The following is a 24,831-nucleotide window of genomic DNA, read 5'->3' as shown; positions in this document are numbered from 1 at the left end:
ATCCAACGTTGTTGGTAGATTAGTTTCCGGCGCGATCGGGAGCTGATTGAGACTAATTTTAGCGCTAATGTTCAGCTAATAGAAAGAAAATGTCTCACTTGTTCGTTAGTACGCCCACATCACACAGTCGTATGTTTGGATAATGTGTTACAAAACCGCACATCGCGGTATGACAGCGAGATGTGTTGAGTTTGAAGTCAGTACGAAAAACTTTCGTTAGCTTTGTATGTTGAATATACTAATTATGCCCACCCCTGTTACAATGTCCCTCCTCGAAACTCCCATCCCACCAGCAAAAAGCTCTACGAAAACTACAAAAAATCGTCATCACAATTCACAGCGTCAGCCTACCGATACGACCACGGCCTGGACACCAGCACGGATTTCCATCGGAACCGCCCGCCCGGACGTATGTTGCATCGCCTGTCGTGTCCCCTTGGGGTCTCCACGCGGTCGTCCGCGTGCTTAGATGTCGGTCATGTGTATCGCGCCAGTATGGCCGTTGCCCAGCAGCAACCGCTTATCGTTATCAGCACCGGGTGGTGATTGGCCGACGTTCCGGGAGTAGTAATCCGCATCGCCGTAGCTGCTGTCCTCTTCCAAAATCTTTTCCAACAAAATTTCACCCGAAGCGCCCAGAACTGCTTGCGATGGCGGATGGCGGAATGCATTGTGAAATATTTCATTTCATTGGAGTGGAAATTGTCGTAGCGTAGAACAGCAGTTGAGAGTAAAACAAAAACAAGAAACGAAACGTTAAGTTATGTGGAAGTTCAAAAATATTGCTTAACAAAAATAAGTACACAACAACGCACACACTATACACAGAGCTAACGCTTATTAACATTGGCAGTACATACATTCAAAGACATAGAGAGAGAGAGAAGGAGAAAAACCAAACCAAGCGTCAAATTTGGACAGAAAATTGGAATGTAAAAACAATAAAAATTTATCATCAAAAATCACAAAAAAAAATCTTCCAATCATCTGCTACAGTCTTACTTGCTTTCATCAAATAGATACAAAAGATAAAATCATTCGTACAAAAAAACATAGCGCATACAAGCACATGATAGCAGAGTAACCCAGGAAATACGGAAAATGCAGGGTTTGTCACTTGTTATCTTAGCTCATATATCGAAATGAAGCGGAAACGGCATGATCTAAGTGTGGGTTAGGTTCATTTTTTTTTTGCTACAGGAAATTAAGGCTTGTGAATGAAGGATTTACATTTTACGTTTTGCTTCGGCAATGGGAATAAGAGTAAGATGAAATGATATGCAACATGGAGTAAATACAGCGTACGACAAATTGGGTTTTTCTTTTCGTTTAAAGTCAGTTTTCATTTTTTGCAAACAACATGAACAGCTAGGGCCCAAATATAATAAGCACGAAAGTTTGATTGTACAGGGAGCAAGTGTGGAGAAAAACTGCAAACGGTCAAAAACATGGAAACAAAACCAGACAACCAAAAATATCAAGGGAGAGTAAAAAAAAAGGCATAAAAATCGCTTCTTGTTGCCACGAATGATTAAACTTTACCGACGAAGAGAGTTTTTTTATTCAAACGACAAAACAAAACAGAAAAGTGGGTTCGAAGTGCAATTGCTAATGCAACAGAAGCGCGGAAACGGCGTGAACTTAACATTAACACATAAAATCAACGGTACATCAGTGTCCTCGAATCTCATTCCGGCCTTTTGTACGTCACTCGTTGCAATACCGGAAACGGAATGGTAAGACAATCCATCGCTACCATCACATTTTGTGCCACACGCGACACACTTTTCTAACGTTTACACGTTGGCCTGGGAGTGTGTATGACTGTGCTGCTGAGGCCAATACACCTATTACACGGGGGAGGTACGTTAAAGCTGCCAAGCAACCAGAAAAAAAGCAGGTGGAAAGAGGATCAAGGGTTTACGAAATAAATAACAAACAAATATAAAGAAAACATGTAAACCATACACAACGCATAAAAGGGTAGAAATTTCATAATAATTTCAATCTGTTTTACCATTCACCTTTTGTCTTGCGTAAAATGATTATTGATTATTGTGATTATTCTTTGACATTGCCTAGCCACAACGAAGAGAACGCTTAATTAGCGTGGTTTTATTAATGTACCAACAAGATAGCTTTCTTAAAAGTCCCGACCACACACACACACACACACGGGTTCAATTGCGAGTGTTTAACGACATTTACACAACACACTAATATCGATACGGTGCGAATATTAATTAATTATTCTTTTATTAGTTTAGTTTCTGTTGGATGTTTAGTTTGTACTTTGCGGTGGTGATTGCTTTCGTGTTTGGTTTAGTTTTTTTTTTTTCGTTTAATGTGTGTTTTTTAATCTTTTAATAACTTCCGTTGTTCGTTGTTTTAATCATTACGCTTATTGTTATTGCTTTCGTTTGAGCGATGAGATCGTACGCGTATTTATTTTACTATTTTTCATGCTTCTTTCTTCTTCTTTTTCTAATATATCAAATAATTATCGGTGGCTGAGTTAAGGTAACAGCTTCGTGAGGCTTGCAATGCAACGGACGTAACGATGGCAGTATCACATTAATATCTCGACGTGTGGTTTATAGTTAGCTGGCATTATTAGTGCAACTAGATTTAATTTTAATTTAAAAAAAACCACCAAACAAACCAAGCACATAAATTAAATAAGAAGACAGAACGAAAAAGCAGGAAGATCCCAGAAGAAGGTTCCGGAAAGAGGAGAAAGAGAAAGAGAAGTATTAGAGTATGAGGAAATTCAATTAGAGATGAGTGTGTTTAAAAACAATGAAGGCAACACCGAGCAACCACCAGTTTTGTGTCATTCGCAAATAAAACTACACAGTTGAAGAAACGAACCAAAAGCAATAGGGGGAGCGTATCGGGAAATCTGTTTATTTATTTGTTTTTTTTTTCGCTATCGCCATCGCGTTTTGGCGCTTTGCCTAAATCGATACTCCGTCTCGTACAATCCAAGTTTGATCCAAGCACTCGGGTTTGCAAAACCGGAACATGTACTGTGGCAGAAGGGTTGCAACTGCAGTTCCAATTACGAACTCACTAATTCCGGGCTCGGTTTGCTGCTGGCCCGAAGTTGCGAAATGTTTTGTGCAGCAGACAGTGTAATTTTCACGCTGAAACCAATGATAATGAGCAACGAATGCAACGAGCGAAGTAAAGTCATTCATAAAGTCACCCCCATAAACACAAATTCAATTTAGTTTAGTTTTGCCACTGAAAACAAACTCAAAGTATGAAGATGAGTAAATGGGACGTACGAAATTGATTTTTTAAATATGTTCGCATTTGATTAATAAATAGTTGTAATAATTTAATGATATACAAACACAACAGAGCAATGAAAAATATAATGCCCGATTCGTAACAAGACTCATAATAATTGCCATGGTTAAGTGTTAATCAAAATCTATGCATTGTTTCCCGTTTTTATATGTCGTACAGTTAAGAATCAATCATTTTATTTACTTTTTGGTTTGTTTAATAGGAGTGTTTGATGAATCTGTGTGCAATGTGATGAATCTTTGTTTAACCGTTTAACTGAATTGGTTCTTGCCATCAAAGGTTAAATGAATCTCTGGATGTTGATTAATATTTCGAGATTTAAAAATCTACCGATACTCGATTAATGAAGATTTGTATCAATATCTCTTTTAAAAAATTTCATTAAGGACAACACTATGCCTCATAGCCTTGTCAACAGTTGGAAACCATAGTGATTCAACCTTTTATACACAATAGATTACACAATTCCGCTAGCAAATGGCTGCAATAGACGAACAAAGAATCGCATTCAATATAAAAGTAATAAACATTCGGATCGAGTAAAGCGCGATGGAAAGCGACACACCCGGAAGAGCAGCAAGATGACAAAAGGCCAACAGAACGCAAGCAGTTTTTAATCCAGCATTGACAAATAATGATACACGATGAAAAGGGATGTATGTCGGTGTACATGAACAATTGGTCAAAGGTGGATTGGAAAAAAGAAAAACGAAACACACAGGACGTTTGAAGCAACAAACAGTTAGCGAGGAAAAACTGGCATATCGAACGAATGCACGTTTCGAAACGATGAACATGAGGCCGGTTGCATTGCATCACAAGACGACAGCAATAAGCCGAAAGGAAGTACAGGTAGTAAAGGAGAATAAAACGGAAATCTAACGCACGACACACGACACATCAAACGTTCGGGAACGAAAACGCAGCAGAAGTGCTGCTCCAAGGAAGGATTTATTTGCTCAACTTGCCTTGCCGTGCCCTGCCTCCCCGTTGCATTTTGGCCACTGGGATGAATCTCGAGCGATGATATTCTTACAAAGCATAGCCTTTTAGGGGTTTGAGTGTGTTTGTTTTTTTTTTTAAGTGCCATTGCCATGTGTTTGGTTTTATGTTCAACAATTGTAGTTTATCCGGTTATCGATTGACGTATGACAAATATTGCATAAATGCATAGCGTGGCATTAGGGGCCGAAATGGCGTACGGTTATGGAGTTATGTGGTTCAATTTGCCGTGAAAACGGAGCATAAATTGCATTGATTTTTTATTATGGTGAAGCATCCGTTATGCGCACCCGAATGGGTTTATAGGTTTAGTGTGTACAGGGCATGAGGCGAGATAAAAACAAATGCATTCGTACAGAAAGATGGCAATGGGGGTAGAGAAAACAGGTGGAAAATAGTTAAAATTGGAAGCATATATGCTGTGTCGATGAGAATAGCGAATCATGAGCGTGAGACATGAAGTTTGATGAAATCGTGTGTGTATCACAGGTGTGCTGGTGTTTGAACTCTTCTCCGGCTGAAGCAATTGTTGTTGTTGTTGTTGTTTTGGTAAATCATGAAAAATGTTAAAGAAGATGACAAGCAAACACCTGATACAAGGTGTAGTGTAACATTTGCATACGATCATGGTGCTCTTTGTATGAAGCACTTTGTGATGTGCAATTTCCGTTTCAGAGTCTCGTCAAGGTTCGTTCCTTTCGAAACACGAACGCTGGTGTTGGGTGCTTGCGACTATAGTTGCGTGAAGATACATATGGCCTAGTTAGACACTAGTTTTTTGCTCCACAGTACGGGTTGTTAGTCGAAATGAAACGACCCCAAACTCCTCAACCTCAACAATGATTCAATAACAGTATCAGACATTAATTTGGCAGCGTACGAAATTGGAACATGGTGGTTGCAATTGTTGCATATGGACGGGGCAGGTTTTTTGTCGGGTTGGTGTTAGAGTGAACAGGCAGCCGATTGCCGCCGTATGTTAGACATTAGTCAGAATTAATCTGATGCGAGCTGATGCTGATATACACAAGTGAATGTTTGTTCGATTTGGATCACTCCCGACCCCGCTTTTTGAACGGTTGGCTACAACCGTTGCCGTTGCTGTTGAATATTCATTACCATCACGCGCCTGCATCACTGTCGCGTCGCGTTATTGCGAACGACCGATGCAAATTACGCCCAGCAGATGGAGGCGCCTGGTGCTTTGTGAAACAGACTGGGCGCCTCCATCGCGCTAGCCGAACCGTTGTTCGTACGTACAACGGGTAATGAGTGACGCAGTGGGAGCAGTGGGAAAGAAACAAATAAAACAGTAGAACAGTGGAATCGGTACGAAGCAGTGGAGCAGTGGGAAATGGGGGACGGATTTGTCGTATGTTGTGTACGGTTCATTTGCTCCATGAGGTTAATTGACGGGGGGATTATCTTTTCTTTTCATTCCAATAGTGACAATGTTAAAGATGAATGAAATAGCAACTATTTTGCTCATTTATTTTGCTATTTGGAAATATATTTAACTTCCCTATTAATATGCTTCAAAACTTATAAATCTCCAACCACATCACATCGATTATTAAAACTTCGACTAATAAACTTCGGTCTCCATTAAACTATTATCAGTATTTCTTCTTGCATAATTCGATTTGCTGTTGAAAGGACGGTACAATGTGTAATTTTATAATAATTGACCCCCGGCAAAAATGTGCTCCCCAGCAAACAGCAAGATAACAATTTTCCTCCCCAAGTTGTGCTTGCATTTTTCATCATCCTCCGGATGGGATCCGAAGCACGATTAAAACTAATTTCTTTTTAATCCACCCAACGGAGGGTGAAATATGCCGCTGGGCAAACGGAGACCTTGAACATCGCGCATCGGAATGCCCGTTTGTTTGGAAGAGGAGAAAATAAAACACGAGAAAGAAAGGGCACAGCATAAAAGGAAAAACGCGAGCGCACGAGCGTCGCCTGATGCTATCTGGATACAATGTCGGATGGCGAACAGCATCTGAATCCAAACACCAACCGGTCGTTATCGATCGAGAATGCACCATCCTGTACGGTGGTACAGCAGTTACTCGGCCCGCTTTGCAGTTGTATCCCACGCGGGCCACGGTTGTGGCCTGCGAGTCAAGAGGACCAAAACTCCCGTACAAACGATTCCGAGGTACAACCAGAGGAACAGCCGGTTGACGTTATAAAATTAAACAAAACTTAAAATACCGAAATGAAAACCAAAAAAAAAAACACAAAATTCAGAAGCATAAGAAGCCAAAATGTCAAGTGATGAAACGGGAATGGAAAAGAAAGCGATAGAAAATCGAAAAGAAAAATGACCGAGTTCGAGAAATAAAACAAGATTAATGTGCGCTTCCCTGGATACGATACGATGCAATTTATGAGGTGCTATACAGTGGTATGAAAAGGGCTAGTCCATAAAAGAAGAAACACTAACCGGAGTTCGGTATGTGTGTGTGTGTTTTTTTGTATGTTTTTTTGTGTGTGTGTGATGATATTTGCAGCTAATAATGTGATGGAAGTGCTATTATAATGGGTACGTGCTAGTCGCGGAATATAAAATGTACTAATGAACTTGAACGGAAGCAAGGGATGCGGTGATGGATGGTGATTGGTGCCGGTGGTAGTGGTGGTGGTGATGATGATGGTGGTGGTGGTGGTGGTTTGCTAAGCAACGACAGAAGGTCAGTCATGCCCTTCGTTGCTGGGGATATCAACTAGCTCGCCTTACCTCCGGACGGTGTTGTCGGAGTGACCACCTCGCTGCTGGTCGGCGTCAGCAGCACATTCGAGTTGGAAAGATCGTCCAGCCCCCTCTCGGCAGCACCCTTCTGTATCTGCATGGCTTTGCGGTGATGGCGTGTGGTCAGACCGCCAGTTTCCACGTCACGCTCCAGTCGATGACCTGTACGAAGAAACGGAAGAAGGGATAAAGTAAAAGCAAAAAAACCCTCAATGACGAAGCAGAACGACGAAATGACCAAATCGATAATGAAACCGATCAATCTAACCCCCCAACAAAAAAAAAAACAACACTCCCCCTCCCACCAACCCGCAAATGGGACATTCAAAAGAGGGCCACGATTTTATGACGTACTTCGCGCTGGCACGTCCGGTTGTGCACATGCGGCTGTATGGGAAAATTCCACACCGAAAATGGAATGCGATTGAGTGGAATGTGAACCGTGGCCAGTTTCTATTGCCCAACAGCCTCCGGAAGGAACGTCCCAGGCCACATTGACGGCATCGTTAATCGATATCTAACGTATCTAAGCTTCTTCTTTGAATGGGTGAGCATATTGATTTATATTTGTCGGTTTTTCCTTTCGCCTTTCCGATATGGGACCCGAGGAGTTTCTTTGCTTCCGGAGTGATATGGCACTTTACAGTCGACCCACATCGTGGCAAGGTGTCAGTGTTTGTCTAGTTTCTTTTGGTGGATTTTGGGGTTTGAGTTTGATCCCAGTGAAATGAAGCTCAACGTGTTCATGCTTCCCTACACAGATGGCAGCTGAAAAAGACACGTGATAGGTAAGAAAAGCACCAGCTGCTTCCTGCCGGTGGCATTAGAACTTTCACCAGCGTTAATACCGATGAATAGGTTCCACATTCTTGCACAAGGGACAAAGTTAGTCCATTTGGAAATAAATTGATGGTTAAAGGCCATTTATGAAAGGTCATAATTCTCAATGAAAGGGAGAGCGTTTTTTAATATTTTTTTGGATGTTTTTTTTTTACAAATTTCCAAGTTCCATAATAAAACATTAATAAAAACGATGTGAAATATGTGTTTAGATATTTTACGTGGAGATATAAATTCTGTTTCGTTTGATAATAAATTTCTCCTTTCACGATTCAACAAAAAACGACACAATCTAAAAGGATATTCTTTATAGCTCGAAGACCTTGGCACAATAATTCTAGCAGCACAAAAACAAACCTTGGCGCTTGGCTGTGATCAATTTGGCGTGTAACGATTGTAGAAAGAAAATGCTGACCATGAAAACATGAAACGGTGGCATTTTGATACGATGAATAATACATCGCTAGCCATATTTGGCAACTTCCTGCTATCGTGCGAGAGTGGCGCACAGATACAGAAGCACGATGACCCGTCGTCGCCGTCGTGCTGCCGAACTGACGGACAGCGACTAGACGGGCCTGAACGGAGCTTTCGGTTAAATTACACACACAAGACGCAACCGAACGGCGTTCTCAAGCTGACGGAGGTCAATCGAAAGTGAAGTGTCACGTGCGTTGTTGTGCTTTTGTCCTACCTTTTTCCTGTCGAACAGAATATTGCACGGCTCGGGGGAAAAAAAACATCCCACCAGCAACACAAATGCTAGAAGTGTGCTGTTTCGTGTTGCGAGTTCCGGAAGAAATCCCACAACTAATCATTTATTTACTCCGCTGGCGGATGGAACGAATCGACCGGCGCGTCGAACTGTTCGAACTGCACCAACAATTGCCGGTTGATTGTCGACTAATCGGATGTGGCATTTAACTCGTCATGATTTCCCTAAGTGGTTTCCACTGCTCGGGGAGGGAATTGTTTTGGGGCGGCTGTTCGAGTACTTACCGGATCGGGAACGTGTCAGCTGCCGCTGGACGTAGCTCTCGAGATCCTGCTCCTCTCGATTACTTATCACACAGTTCAGAATGATTAGAAATATGCCCAGACCGACGGCAAACAGTCCCGTGCATATCAGTTCATTCCACCAGGAGCCTTTGCCTGTAACGCAAGAGGATTATGCATTGATAACGGTGAGTTGTCGCGCGTTTGACAGTGTGTCACTTACCTAGCAGGTGCCACGATTGTTGCGGTTGATTGGATAGATTATCTGGAAAAAATCCAGCGCCTAGTAAAAAGATTCCGAAAACTACGAACACGACTCCTATGTGCAGCATACCAATACTGGTGACTACCTGTGGAGGACAGAGGGATAATCGGGTGGAGCGTTTGAGCGTTAGTCGATGAATTTCCGTTCCGTTGCGTGATGTGGTCCAATCTAATTTCCTGTCCCACAGCTAAGTGTCCGTTTGGTGATTCACCCGAACACTAGAATTTGGAACTCGCAAGGATTCTTCTCAATCTACCGTCACAAAGTCAAGATGAGGTTGTGTACTCACTCCATATCCACCCATACCGGTACTTACTTTCGTATCTAAATTATTATTATCGGTGATGTGCACTTTCTGGGGGTGGAATTTTCGACGTGTTGAACCGTGCGGCGAATGGGTGTCGCCGCTTTCCGAGCTCTGTATGCTGTAGCGGCGTTCCCGGGCCTTGCGCTGATTGTCGCGTCTCTTGCGCTGCCGTTTGATGGCAAGCGCCGAATGGATGCCCACCGAATGCATCTTGCACTGTCGTTTAAGCCCTTGCTACTGCGATGATGTCTGCGTCCTGGCGAGAGAAACAAAGTACAGCGATGAGTGTGTGTGTGGTGGTGACAATCGATGCACTTGATAAGTCACAGCATCATCAGCGCGTGAAGTGAACTCATCCATTATAATAATCCGGTACGGGTACGGGAATACGGCTTCCTGGCATCCCGAAAACGCCAAGATATGTGATGTGGAGATATGTAGACCACCGTTGTAAAAGTAATCCGATAATGGTTTACAATAATGAATGCTATCGAGCAACAGACCAGGCAGACGGAGCTCAATGGTGGACTTCAGCAATGAGGAATGAGACCACTTTCATAACCTGTCAAGCGGCCAACGTCGTAAAGCATTCTCGAGCGTTGAGTGTTTCATGAAACATTTCGTATTTCACAACCCATCTCAGAGTGTGTGGGCGGCATCTGGGGAGATAACATAGTTTATAGCTCCTCCACATTGAATTCTGTCGATTTTGATATGTAATGAGCACATTTCATTTGCTTGATAGTCTTGTTTATGACTGTGCAAAGCAATGGGTTTCGTAGAGCAATGGTGGAAGTAGCTTGGTGTTAGCGCCACTTGGTCGGTCTTGCCTTGCTATCTGACATTTCTGAGAAACACAACCCATTCAACTTTGAAACCCAGACGTATTATTAAGACGATTTTACTAACTGCTGCAAATGAGATATTGTTAATTATTGTTATAATTATTATTGTTATTGTTAAATTATAGCTAGACATTTGAAACTGAATAATAACGGCTGGGTTTTGCAGCTCTCATTTTGCATTTTCTTTCGTACGTTTTGTGTGACTATGTTGTGCACCATCGATTTTGCAAATGCGAAAGAAGTGTTTTAGGAGACCCATTTTCCCACACCAAAGAAGGGAAGATTCTGGCCTTTCTTCTCCTTCCAAGCTCTAATAGACTACAAAATGTCTCCCAAAAGCCCGTTGGTAGTCATTCTGAGAAATTCGTTTCAAACATCTTTGAATTTAAGATTATTGGAGTCCTTGGACCTATAGTACGATTCTCTGGAGATCTCTTTGGGATTATGGAATGAGATGGAGTCTACACGTAGGGCTTAACTTTAGTTGCGTAGTTGACTGTCATATCCAATCATGATATGTTTCCCTATCTCTCAATCTCACCATATGATATAGCTGCTTCCTGTCATTAAAGGACATCTTTAAACTTAATTCTAAGTTGCTTCTTTTCCATTCAAACCCATTTGTGTGGCATTGGATAATTCGAGTTTGATATCGGACCTGTTTGGTCTAGAATTTCGACAGTCTTGGCTTGAGTTTCATCTAATGCACAACTCTACATTATTCAAAATCACCTATTATGCGGACATAAAGTGAACTAAAGAGCTGATATGGCTATAATTTTCCACCTTTAGATTATTACTAATTACAAAAAACAAACATTTATCGAAAGATCCATCACTGACGTAGCAATAATTGCAATAGTCCAAAGAAAAACTAAAGGTACAACAACTCTTGCATGCAAATGCTACACGCACACACAACGAAGCGATAGCATGACACCGATCAACGTTCAACTGTTAACCTAATCAATCGGCAAAGACAAATCCAGCGATGGCAATCGTAATTATCCAGCCCGTCCATCAATCGAACGAACGAACCATCTCGATTGAAACGCATTCGATCCAATTAGTTACTGAATGGTCTCTTCGCGTTCATCCCTTCGTTAGCCGAGACGCAAAGACGCATTGATCACGAAATTAATTCGATTTACTTAAGCAGAAGCAATTAGCCCTGTAGCGGGGCAACGGGATTTTTTTTTTGTTTCGCAATAAATTGACCTAAATGTAAATTGGTGCCGATTTCTGTAACATGCATGCCGCCCACCAAAAGGGGTGTTGGCCATTCGGGTAGCTACGGTGACACGTATGAACCTTGGCGTCTGAATGATTATTCTCAACGGTACCCCACCATGCCTGACTTTAATCAAATAAAGGGGTGTTTTTCATTTCAAAACCATAAAGTAATATGCCGGTGCTGGCACTCATAAGCTTATTATTCTGGTGTGTTTCTAGCTGCTGCTGGTTTCCAGTTTTTAACCAAACGACCCAAAACACCGAACGCACTCACAAATGAAAATCAATAAAACATCCGCACACACTCTGGGGATAGGTTTTCCTACACAAATAACCCACCCGGCATTCGAATGTTTCGTTCGCAAACGGACAGCGTAAGCGCTGGGAATTGAATTATGTGTGCTGCGTATTGCGAATGTGCTCCGGACGGTGCTCCGGCATGGAACTGTGGATGTTTGTCGAACTAACTTGTGACGGGCTGGGAACGCTCGCGCTAGGGGGTGTCTCCGTCAAACTTTGTGCGAAATTCAATTCCGTGAGCCCCAGGTTTATTTATTTTTTTGTTATATATCTGTGTTTCCCCAGTACCTGCATGATTATTCGTAACTGAGCACTGTAAATGAACGATAGAAGAGCAAGAAAAAAACCCACACAAGAAGCAATCAAACCAACGCGTCGCATCGTTAGCCGGCGGTAATGATATCACATTGCCCGGCAGCGGTAGCATTTGGCAGCTGACATTTGGTAAATATTCCAAAACAAACCGTTTACTGGCCGTCGAGTTTATCGGTCAACCGGGTGGCCGCTGAAAAAAAAAATGGTTTCAAGGACCCGTCGGCCTACTGCGACCACATGCAGATCAAGCCGCTGTGTAGTGAGTCATGGAGGGAGTTTGGTTGGGTTTTTTTCCTCTTCCCACTCTCACTACTCCCAACCATTCACGGGCACACATCGATTCAAACCCGTGCTGGTGAAAAAGCTTCCATAGAGTTGGAGCCGGCAATCAAAGTCAGAACACGAGCAACGAGGGAGAAAAAAGATTCGAGCGTGGGACTCAATGTAATATTGCGTTTTGGGTGGCTATTACTGTGGGGCCACGTTAGCCACCCATCTGAGATCCTTCCGCACACAACACCACCCATTCGAACGTCGTCCCATAGTGGAAGGACCTTCTGTTTTTTTGTTGTTGTTGCCTGTCGGCATTTGTACTGATTCGCGCATGTCCTCTGAAGCTGACGATGCGGTTGTTTTGACTGTCAATTACAAGCGTGTGCGAAGTTAGCAGAAACTTTAGATACGATTCCAACTGATGAAAAAGATGGAAGCATTTTTTTCCTGCTAATATGTCTGAGAGTGTCATTTGTCCTTATAAAACTTAGTTTATTTATCGCACTTCTGACTGTGCAGGGAGTTTGATTAGTACGACAGACGCAGGAATGGTTTAATTACTGAAATTATTAAAACTGAACTCACTAGCAAACATTCTAGCAAAATCAGCACTCATGCTGCTAACTATATGACAAAAGTTGTTGTTATAAAAACAAGGCTAAATAATTATATTTAATTTGTAAATAATAAATTATTCTCTACGTGAATTAAATAATAAAATAAAGTTTATCATGTATAAATAAAATGATAAATAAATTTAAATTATATTAAAGATATTTATGTCTTCCTCTAATGCACCTTTAAATTCTACTGAAACCGACAGGTACCCACCTTATCGCCCAGCAACGAAACACTGCAAAACATTTCGAGTTGTATGTACGAGCTTTCCGAGTCACCCGTGGCTAGGTTGTTTAATCATTCGAGCCGCCGACTGCCTAGAGCTCGCTCAAAAACCACTGAGGTCATAATTCCTGACAGCTCTACAACCACAAGCGTCCAACCGCCGCAAGTATTTTCCGCTTCGGGGTTGGGTGGTCGACCATCGGGGTCGGGCTGTCAGTGGCGTGTTTTGGATGAATTGCCACCGATTGTCGTTTGTCAGTCGCCCGATCCGTAGACCCGGGGACTTGTGGCGTACGGAAGGGATTTTGGTACAGTGCCTTATTTACATTAATGTTTGCCTGTGGTTACACCCGAGCTGGAAGCTACCGAAAGTGTGTTATTTTGTGTATATTTTTTTCCCTTACAGCGGTGCGTTTGCTATTGATTTTACAATCAATTTGGCACTTTCGATAAACCTTCCGGTTCCCAGTGCCAGCTAAATGAAGCATGCGGAAACATGCAGTGGGGCTGTGTGATTGTATCCCTTGCAGGTTAATGTGAGTAAATAAGCTGACAAGCATCAAACGGAGCGCTGGGATAAAACATGCACCCGAGCCAAACAGAAAGATTAAAGGAATCCGTCCCGTACGCCGAAAGACAGCATCTTATGCGTATCCATTTCAACCACGGGTAGGTTTTCCGTTTTTGCGCTATAACGTCACGAGAAAGGCCGCTTTTTGCCAGCAAGCTTTATCCAACGCGTGTGGCAAATTAGACCCTTTTTGTAGATGGTTGTATTGTAACGAAGCTGCTTATTGGTTCATGTTTCGTTTACCATTCCTTTGCTGACGATTGGTTCCTTCTTCTCGTACGCTTTGGCACGGTAAAGCCGATTTTCAACGCTGATGCTGATTATGTCTATTCCGAGGACCTTGGCGACATCATGAAACCCGAACAGGCCGGCACTGCTGATAACAGTAAATTTGGTAAGGATTCAAGGATTTGCAAGGACCTTTGCCTTCTACGTATAAGGGCTGAGATTCCCGGCGAGGTGACGACCGTAGGGACGGGGTGAGAATGCCGGTGAAGACACTCTTCAAGAAAATTCTGAAAAATGGTTTGGCATTAGCAAATTTCTTTTGCCCGGAGTTTTGGTTGTATTTTCTCCGAGAAAGCAACCCCACACTCACACACAAAGAGTGTAATGTTTGCTTGCCTTGGCTTGTGATTTAACTGGCGCCTAAAAGTGTTCTTTGCACGTTGTCACGCAACTCTGCAGCTCCCGTCATCTACACGCCGAAACAACCAACGACGGGCGCGTCCTGGAATGTCGAAGGGATAACAAAATATTTGCTTTGAAATCGAATCGATCATGCCGTATCGTGCGCTCACTATGCACAAAGTACCAACCCAGTGAATTTAAGCGGGGAAAAGATGTGATTTGCACATTAATGGTGTATTTCCGTGCGATGTCAAACCGGAGCGCGGTGTTGGGCATATTTGGAGGCAATGGTTCACCGCGCGTTAAAGTGTACCATTATAAATACAAGGGATGAAAAACACGATGAAGATAAACGCATCGCACCGCACTATACAATACATTACACTCTGTCAAACCCAGTGCCAACAATTTATGAGCGCTTCTTGTGTGGAAAACCATCCAAGCTTTGCCCCCAAGTTGTGCATGACCGGTGCGATGGGAAATGGGCTAAAAGTAAAAGGGACGGACGGCCGGAGTGACATACCATCGGAAGAGGAAAATCTCTTAGTCACGGCATTTACAATTCAACGCCCGGAAATCACGTCCGCACACACACATATGCATGCCGTTTTTTTTTTTTGGATTGTTAATGTGAGTGAATGGTCATTTATCAATGGTCCGATCGATTCGACACTTTAGCGTGTTCGGGACAATTGTTTTAGTTCCGTTTGTTTCCGGTGTATTGTTTGAACGCGGGGTGGTGTAACAGGAAAAGCGTAAAGAGCGTCGTATCACGCACACAATAAATAAGGTAATTGGGACCACTGACAACAGATTGAATAAATCTCAATCCCTGTACGTGGAATTGACTTTTAGGTAGACGAGTAAAAGGGAAACGAACCAAAAGCCAAAACTTTTACGAAGAGTTTCACTCCATTAGCTTTTATCGAAGCATCGTAGCGAAACGTGAAACTTTTTCTTCTTTCTTGGCTTAACGATCTTTTTGGTATATATATATCTGTCATATTAATGGCGGACTAGAATTAGCTTTCACATTTATCCGGAAAATCATTCTTCGTTACGGAGAAAGCTGAAATACGACAGCAAAGAATCGTTGAGATCATATGAAAATATAGCGTCAGTAGAACAGATTATTATTCAATTGAAGCTGTATGGCTCTGTAGATCTAAATAAGCAATTGAAAACTAAACATTTAGCAATAAAAACTCATCCAAGATGCACTCTTCCAATCCTTATAAATGTATGCATTAATTTAACAAACCAACTAAGATCATTCGATAGTCACATCCATAGGAATCCTTTCACACAGAAGATGAAACGACTTACACACGTAATTATTTCCCACAGTCCTGCTTGTGTGTTGCAATCACCCAAAACCGACCCTTTTTCAACAGGTGCTTGAAAAGGTAGAGCTTGCTAGTGTTTCTATCCATCACGATACGCCTCATCCGTTCCGTGCTCTCCAAGGCCACAGTTGTCCTTTTTCGGTTTCTCAGACAGGAATACCCTTCTTAACCTTGATGCTTGAAGAGCTAAACCGCACCCCCAGACTTATGGTTATGAATGTTTAATTAGATTGTTATTGAGTGTAGGATTTGTTGCAGAAACCTCAGAAAAGGGGAAAAATCTCGAAACAAACTACCATAGCCATAACCATGAGGGGCTGTGATCGAATGTAAAGGTACCGAACGTGTTCCGCATTTCGAGCGTCGAAAACCTTTGTTGGTAATCGTTTGAAAAGGTCGAACACGCTCGTACTTTTTGTTTTACTTTCCAATTTAAACGACGTATAAAATATGCACTGGGAAATTAAATTTCCAATAAATAAATCAACTCAAACGAGCTGCAAACATATATCGTTGTATGTTTATTCACTTGTTCACAAGCTCCCGTGGGTTGACCTACGAATGATCGTTTGGACGTTGTTTGGATCTTCGGTTATCAAAAGGAACGGGTCCATGAACGTGTTATTGATGTAATAAACATTTCTCCCACTTCCGACTGATCCCGAAACACCATTCCGCTATGTTAACCCACGCGACAAAGGAGAATCTCGTGCCCTGCTGTCATACGAGGACGTCCTAAAACAAACGCCAAACGTTTCATTGTACTTGACGGTGTGTGGTGGGCCATGTTTCCCAGAGAGATGATTCGAAAAGCCAACCTACTGTCGTAAGCCATTGTCTGCGACCGTAATGCACCCGGTCAACCATCCTTCAGCTTCCATTACGTCGTTTGTCATGCAGAACAGCAGCTCAGCTGTGCATTTTCAATGCACTAGTGGCAAATACTGCAGCGCGCTAGTATGCGAACAACACTACTTGCTCTGTTGCACCCTGAGCCAAAATGTCAATAGCTTTTGTGTGTGTTTGGAAGAGCTTCAACGCGGCAGTTGAAGCGAACTGCGAAGAAGGAAAAAGCGAAACTTCCCCTGCAAGAAGATCCGCCCGCAACAGCTGTCAATGGCAGCCGTTCAGTGGATTTATTTCAACTCCCAATTTTTTTCTCCTGCTGCTCCAAACAGCTACTTTCGGCACGATTGAAGAGTTTGAGCAAAACGAAGGAAGAAAAAAAGACACTGAATTTTCTCGATAGGATTCCTCAACATCCAGCCCACCTCGAATCACGTTCCTGTACGGCAAGTGCTGTCACGTTGCAGAACCAGCTGGCCAGCATATCCTTGCGGAGGCCTGTTGCGTCATGTGGCTAACCGGGCGCTGTCAAATCGGAGCAGTTTCATTATTTTTCATTTGCAACCGAAAATTTATGGGTTTCGCTTACTGCATCGGACGGCCTATTGTCAATCAACCCGTCAATCTGGGACGCCCGCGGGGAAAATGTCGTAAAAATAAAAGCAAAACACGATCCACACACACAAACAAAAAAATAATCGTCCTTCGAAGAAGCAACATCCTCTGCTCCACCGATCAGCCCGGGGGGGCAGTGGATTCGGTAAACAAAATACGACGCATAAATTTGCATATGTCTCCGGGGAGTGATGGGAACTAATGAATGTGGCCGGGCTCCTCCCGGTAGCCGAGTGTCATAAATTATCGCCACCCAACCTGACGCACATGGGCCCCAATCAACGTACCAAACACCCGAAAGAAGCAGGACCACGCTGTCCTGATGGCGCATTCAGTGTTTGCTGTGCGTTGTAATCGAAAGCATAAGGATGTGTACGATTCCTTCTCGCAAGCAATGGTAGCGAAATGGTACGCTTTTAACCTTGTCATTACTATGACGCTGGCCCAGCATGAAATCTCGAGGGAAATCTGAAATTTTCCCTCCTCTTGTGAGCGTACACGAACGGTACCGTCCACGGTCCGCGGTCTCCATTGGCAAATGGCTAGAAAAGTATGTCAATTCGTTGGAACCCACCCAAATTGACACGAATTTGGGGGATGGCCCACAAAATGGTTATGACGCCGTCATGCTTTCGAACGATGACCAAACAGGGAGCCAAATAACAACAATAACAAAAAAAGAAAACATCCTCCCATTCCCCCTGATTTTTATCTGTGTCGAGGCACTGACAAAACGGACCGACAATCAGGGCTGAAGCAGTGGATCGTACTGGTGACATATTTCGCACAGAGTCGGAGCAGTCCTCATTTAATCTCGGATTACGCTGCTTGCTGAATGGCGTTTGCACTTTCCAGTGCGGTGCAAAACAATTCATGCTTGAACCGGTGACCCATCGCTCGGCGGCAGTCCCACCCAGGTAATACCCAACAATGGACGATGACTGACACACCGGAACCTCGTGTCACTATGCTAGAACTTGACAGATTACATAGCACACTCATCTCGCCGGTACTTGGTACTTTTGCTCGTCTATTATTTCTTTGCCGGGCGACGACTTGAGGTTTTCCATTCGGTTCAGCTTCCAGCCTCCAGAGACGAGGCGGACAAAACAACGGACGGCTCTGAGTGTAGTGCTGCTTAAGTGAAGATATTAGATTTTGTTAGCACATCTCGACGGGACAAAGGGACGCTGGCCCTTGAAATACAATCAGCAAGCAAAAGTATGTTCCATCTGTGATAAAACCGTTCGTTTCAAGTGTACGCGATCGCTTTTTGATAGTAACAGTTTTGCCGGATGGCACGATGACTTAGCCTGACAGCTTTAATCATTCGCAACGAGCTTGGAACGGAAGCAGACAGAGAGTGGAAGAAATCGCCGGTAATGGGTTATACTGATGGGAGTTATTATTATTGTCCTGCATCATGTCTACTGTTACGTGGAAACTTTCCTTCACACATTGCCAAATAAACAACCATGGCGTTGTTTGCGGTCCGCTGGGACCCATACCGATGTCTAGCCTTTGGCACACCTGTTACAAATAACCATGCCATTTACCCAACCAACGCCATATCCACGGGATTTCGCCCGAAATAGTTTACCCGGGGTCTCGCACGCCTGTCAGACGCGCCAGTAATGGTCGATCTGATTACCGTTTCGGCTGGAGGCGCATTTTGTCTCGGCAGGATACCGCGGATGTCTTCGTCATGCCATGCCAACAAAGAACGAACGCCACATCATGCAGCCATTTTTACACAATTTACGTAGCAAAATTTGCCGACTGGCATGGTATACGGTTGTCTCGGACTGGGGGGTTTTAAGGGAGGGAGAAAATTGTTACTTCAATATTTCCATTCTCCGGGAAAAGTGTATGTGTACCATGCACCAGGCGCCTCCATCAAGGAAGAGTGCTTCTCTTGGCAAGAGCTTTTTTATTCTGCCGCAAAGTTAACGAGATGCCTTGCGCTCCACAGGTTACCGACAGTACAGGGTTTTAATTTCTACATTGTCTGAGTCCCCTGTGCAACCCGAATGGTTGCAAACGCGGGCGCTCTTAATTCTAAAGCAAAGGGCAGCTTATAAGGTTAATTTGATCGAAAACTGGACGGGAGCAAAGTGAAGAAAACATTGCTTAGTCGTTCGGCGGTACAAACTTTCTAACAATAGGGACCAAACAACCTTTTGTGCCGCCATGAGAGATCTGGAGCGGGCCCCAGAATGGCGTCAGCCTCGAGTGATAGAACACCCGTGTGCACTGTGGTTGCGAGTGGTGTACGACTGTACTTGTTTATTTTTTTCCAGCTTTTCATTCTTCTCCGTGGTTATATTTGTATCCTCCACTTGGGAAAAGTTAATGACTTGCTTTCGTTTGCTTGCCCATTTCATGGTTGAGTTTTTGTCGTTGTGTGTGCTTGGGCTTGGCACAATGGTATTATTACACCATCGCGGCACCGAGCGAATCGAATGAGCTGAGCTGGATGGATTTCAGTGCAAACACAGGTCTTGTTTTCCTTTCGCACTCGCAACAAACGCAGGGTATAATTAAAATTCTCGTCAGCAAGCATAATCGATCGACACTAGCGAAATGTGTGATAAGGTGTAGCGGTGGAAATAGGCTAATGAAGCACTCGGGTATTTAAAAAAAACAACACAGGTGCGAGTGCGTGTGGTACAAACATTTGCAGAAAAGTTTTGCACATAAAATTGGAGCTCCCGGTTTGACGCTAGTTGCAGAGTTTTATTTAATTATTCATTTACTAATTTTAATTATAACTATTAAACAATTATAATCGATAATTAATAAGTGCTTGATTAATATAATGAAATTAATGTTACATTAATAATCTTAAATAAAAATCAACAACAATATGCAACATACATGCTAAATGATTTATGTTCCTTTACGCCAACGCGTACCCATGCAAACACTTACTCAAATCGATACCAATAAATCCAATAGGTCATGGCATGAAACAATTACGCTTAGATAAGCTGGCCTATTTCTGCCTTTATGTACCGACCTAGCACAAAACGCTATCACGGTGGGAAATTTATTATTTTCCGCCTAAAAGTTACGAAATCGGCACAATATCGATAAGCGCACGGACGGAATTTCATTCCGCTGCACGTTCGGTTCGTTGCCGCGCAAAGAGTAATTATTGCGCGGTGTAGTATGCCTCAATTAGTCGGCGATATTGAATGTGTCCCTTACCGGCCGTCCGATGCGCGCGTAGTCTCGTAACAGACACCACAATGGACATGGCAACGACATCCCCGGCGGTGGGTTCCGTTTCCGCACAGCTTTGCAGTGGAGTCTTGGTTGTGCGGTTGTGGGTTTAATTTAACCGCAAATATGGCACACACTATTGTTGGTGAAATAATGGAGCTCAGGAGATGGAGCTTGCTATGAAAGAGATTTGCAGTAATAGAATCGGATGGGATGCTTTTAATGAAAGCCGATACATTTCGTACGAACCGGTACATTTGATTTATATCTTCCAGGGAATGTCTTCTCGTATGGCTCCTTTGGCTATAGACATTCAAAAAACGCAGTGAACGAGCTGCATACCATTTTTCAAAACATACGTAATTGCATTCAGTTCAGCTACAGTATCTTCCTAACTCGATTTGATGTTCAGGTACAGAGCAGTGCATTACAAATTCCAAGCATGAATCACACGAAACTACGGAACACACGCCATACGTGCATACGGAAAGCTCTTTTCACCATTGCTGGATCGCATTATGAGACGGTGTACACTTAATGTACGGCATGATTTGCATGATGCACATTTCGAGAAGTTTACTGCCTTACCATTTGACAAGCACACATTGCCAACGCCTTTTTCAACACGCTTTCTGTGCACCGCACCTGCTCATTAGTGCATGACATTTCGTGTGAATTCATGCAGAGACCGGGAACGATTTCGGTCCATCGGTGAAGTTGCGAATGGTTTGTGGGGGGCGGGGATTTTCGGAACCATTTTCATCGTAAAATGGTTTCCCCGTGATGGTAGCTTGGTAAAACCGGATTCATGAAGCGAACAGTGATACTGATGAAATTAAGCCGAATTTACATCAATTTCAATCAGCTTCGAAGTTGATGCCACTATATGTCGGGTTCTCAGATTTTGATCTCGTCAAATTTGTCAACAGAAGTTCAGCATGTTGATATGTAAAGCAAGGACTCTGTTTTTTTGGGGTTGATGCATGATGTTTTTATGTGGAAATGGAAAGGTAATTAAGGTAACACGCAAAATTAACATTATAAGACAAGGTTTTTTTGAGTTAAAGTGGTAAAAACAGAGGCATATCTGATGCGTTTGATTGTCTTTCCTCGCGGAAAATTTTATTTGTGGAATCTATTTTAAAATTGCGGTATAATCAAGCGGTATACAAAGTTAAGTACCACGTTTTCCTAGGATCATCCTATTTATATCACATTTTTAAACGATGTCTTATTGCTTATCTCTCGAAACGAAAACGAATACCCATGGTAAGTATTGTCTACATCGTCTGAAATGTATAAACATAATATCTTGAACTTTGGAGAAAGCAAATCTTAGATACTTTATTAATCCAAAAGCAATCAAAAACAAATCTTAATCATTGATCTTCTCTTTGAGATACCTTCCGAAGGTATCATGCCGGTGGAATCAAAAATTCCCCGTAACCTAACCTATTGAACAAACAAAGTTTGCCCATCCCCTGCTAATATTAATATTGTCTAACCATTTTTCGGATATTGAAAGAAATCTCCCTACCTTCCACTACAAAAGCACCAGACATTTTATTATACAAAAAAAAAAAGCCCGGGATAATTCTTAGCGGCGATCGTTACCCAACATCAGCATTATATCTTCATTTGCAACATTCTATTAAACGAAAACTCGCCCGAAAGGCCTAAGGGCAGCTCGTTACCTGCGAATGCAACGGTCAAAACAGCGAGTAAGATTAGTATTCATATCCACATAAAGCTTTTCGCCAGACACGAGGCACGTTTCAGGATGTGGCAAACGCTTGCTTTAATCATTTTAATTGGATACAGACCGCACTCGCGCTAAGAGGGAGCTTGTTTTGCAGCGAAAAACCACCTTTATTTATGGAACCCAATGCAGGGTGCTTCAGTTCAGTAAGGTCAAAGGGCGAAAAGACTAATTTCTTCAACAAGCAACCAAAGATTCGTTGAAGTCGTTTAACAAAATGTTGAAGCTTCTTTGTAGTGCTTTAATAATTTTAAAGCAGTGCTAATCTTCTTACGAAGGTTAATCTTAACTTTTGATTAATAAAATTACATTATCTGAAATATAGTTTCCATATGTTTCCTATATTTCCTCAACGAATATTTTGGGATATCCATTATCTTCAAATAAATCAAAATAATAGTAATGCGTATCTGCTGTTTTCACAGCTGCGTACCATACTATATAGCATCCGGTTATGGTATTACTTTTCCAGCACCGATATCCCAATATCCCGAATCCTTAACGGCGAAGGAAGGGCAATAAAAACAATGCGAAGAAGAAACAAACCCATCACACAAAACTTTTGCCCAATTGCTGGAAAGTTTCTTCTTTCAATCCCTTATCCGTTTTATTTCTAATACTTATCCTGATGAAATCTGTGCACCAACAACTTTTGATTCGACGAAAGCGCTGTTTTTCCGAGCCATCCTTCCGGCCAGACTTCACCTCAGCCTGCCCCGGAAAGATGCCAGATGAGGAAGAGTAGTGGCCACGGTTGTGCTTAAAACCCCGGCCCGCCCAGATAAAACATGCTCAGTTTTCCTTCCCATTGTGCCGAGCGCGCACTGAACATTCATTCGCACTGATGTGAAACCAGCTTCGGGCCATCAGGGAACACGAAACTGTATTTTTAATAACGAAAAGTACTGTTATGTTAGGATTGTGTTTGCGGATACGTACCCTGTCTGTACCGCCGGTATCTATTAGCTGGTGTAGCTTGCGGAGTACGACTCTGTTAATGTGCCTCCGACAAGCACTACTGGCGTTATAATTGCGAAAACATTGCGCCATTCCTTTCGACGATGAACCACAAAAGTCACATCGGCATCACAGAGGAAAGCTTCCCGCACGTGCTCAATATACACCACGGCTACCCAGCGCTCGCGCACATACACAGCATTAAGACGTGAGTTGTTTGTTTGATGATGTTTAACAAGCATTAATCCGCCATGTTAGTAGTAAGGGAGGCGTTTTTCTTTTTTTCGACGCCGGACATGATTATCACACTCAGAAGATGAGATTCAAATATAAAAGGCAGAAAATAAAGACGACTCTGTTTAATAATGTTTACCCATTTGGTACGACGGTAACGATCCGGTCTTCTGTTTGTACAACCATTCTCCATCTCTTTGGCGTATTAATTACCATGTGGAGTTGTTCACCACTCCTCAATTGGCTAACCGTTTAAAAAAAAGCCACTGAAATGGTTGTGGTTTTAAGCGTTAATGGGGTTTGGAAATTGGACAAAAGTTTAGACAACAATGAAGCAAAATGGAAAACAAGGACAAAGGATACCGTGACGAGGTACGACTCGTCTTTGTTGCTAACACCGGTCCGATATGCTGACCCTTGGTACCGTCAATGTTTGGGGGACGGAGACGAAGCTGCTCAGATGCTCAGATGTTTCCCCAATTTTCCACTTCAAGCTTTACCATTGTCAGTATCCTTAGACGAGGAAGTACCGGGAAGCACCTACTGGTGAGTGAAAAGTCGGGGAAAAAAGGAGGTCGTGCAGGAGAGCTTTCTCTCTCATCGAAAACCGATTAACTCGCTCTCGAAGCGCTCCGTTTTTGCTGCCGTATATTCTCCAATTTCCCGGCCGGCAGGCTCTTTCTCCTTCACGCGCCTTCCGCATCCTTATGGCGTTCTCTTTCACCATCTTTTCATCGGATCCTTTTAGCGTAGTTTTTTGTGAACAGTGAACGTATTTACGGTGAGCTAAATGGCAAGTTTATTGACCTACATTTTCACGCCACCGCTGTTCGATTTCGAAGTCCTTGTTCGGTTGGGCAATGGATGGAGTTAACCAAACGCAATTTCTTGGAGAACAGGGTAAATCCATAGACGTATAAGAATATTATGTGAGGCAAAAAAAACCCTAATATAAAACTCACCTCGTTTAATTGGCGTTCGTTCCCACCCGAAGTAGTAGAATCGGTCGTCTAAACAAGTTTGTATACTCGTGCAGTGCTTTGTATACTATGTACCGTCGGATGCACCGATGCCTGCACAACACTCTAGCGCTAGGTGGCGATGGCAAAGAAAGAACTTGTGGCACATTAACTCACAAAAACACAGCGACACACACACGCACTTTCACAGCAGAACACACCACACCGACGACGACCTTTTTCTTTGTGCGAAATTCGTGTGCAGTAATTGGACTGCACTCTAACTTTGCGCTGCACGTGATATGGCAGTTAGATTGATTAGATTCGATTTTATCCTTTTACAAACACTCACTAGCTTCACAATGGCTCGTTTACAATCTATTTTCCGGAAAGTTGA

General features: G+C 42.8%; 1 protein-coding gene across 1 annotated transcript; it reads right to left on the bottom strand.

Annotated features, from left to right (window-relative positions):
* Positions 1-465: 465 nt before the first annotated feature.
* On the bottom strand, positions 466-24,463 carry LOC128301398 (uncharacterized). Its single transcript, XM_053037848.1, has 6 exons — positions 24,438-24,463; positions 9,493-9,739; positions 9,135-9,261; positions 8,915-9,067; positions 7,064-7,237; positions 466-641 (listed from the first exon to the last, which is right to left on the bottom strand). Exons 2-6 carry the CDS (start codon positions 9,691-9,693, stop codon positions 466-468), a joined length of 831 nt encoding a protein of 276 aa, XP_052893808.1. The 5' UTR covers positions 9,694-9,739; positions 24,438-24,463.
* Between the last annotated feature and the right edge of the window lie 368 nt (positions 24,464-24,831).

Source organism: Anopheles moucheti, chromosome 3 (assembly GCF_943734755.1).
Source record: "Anopheles moucheti chromosome 3, idAnoMoucSN_F20_07, whole genome shotgun sequence".
Taxonomy (NCBI): Eukaryota; Metazoa; Arthropoda; class Insecta; order Diptera; family Culicidae; genus Anopheles; species Anopheles moucheti.
This window is presented reverse-complemented; position numbering and strand designations above follow the sequence as displayed.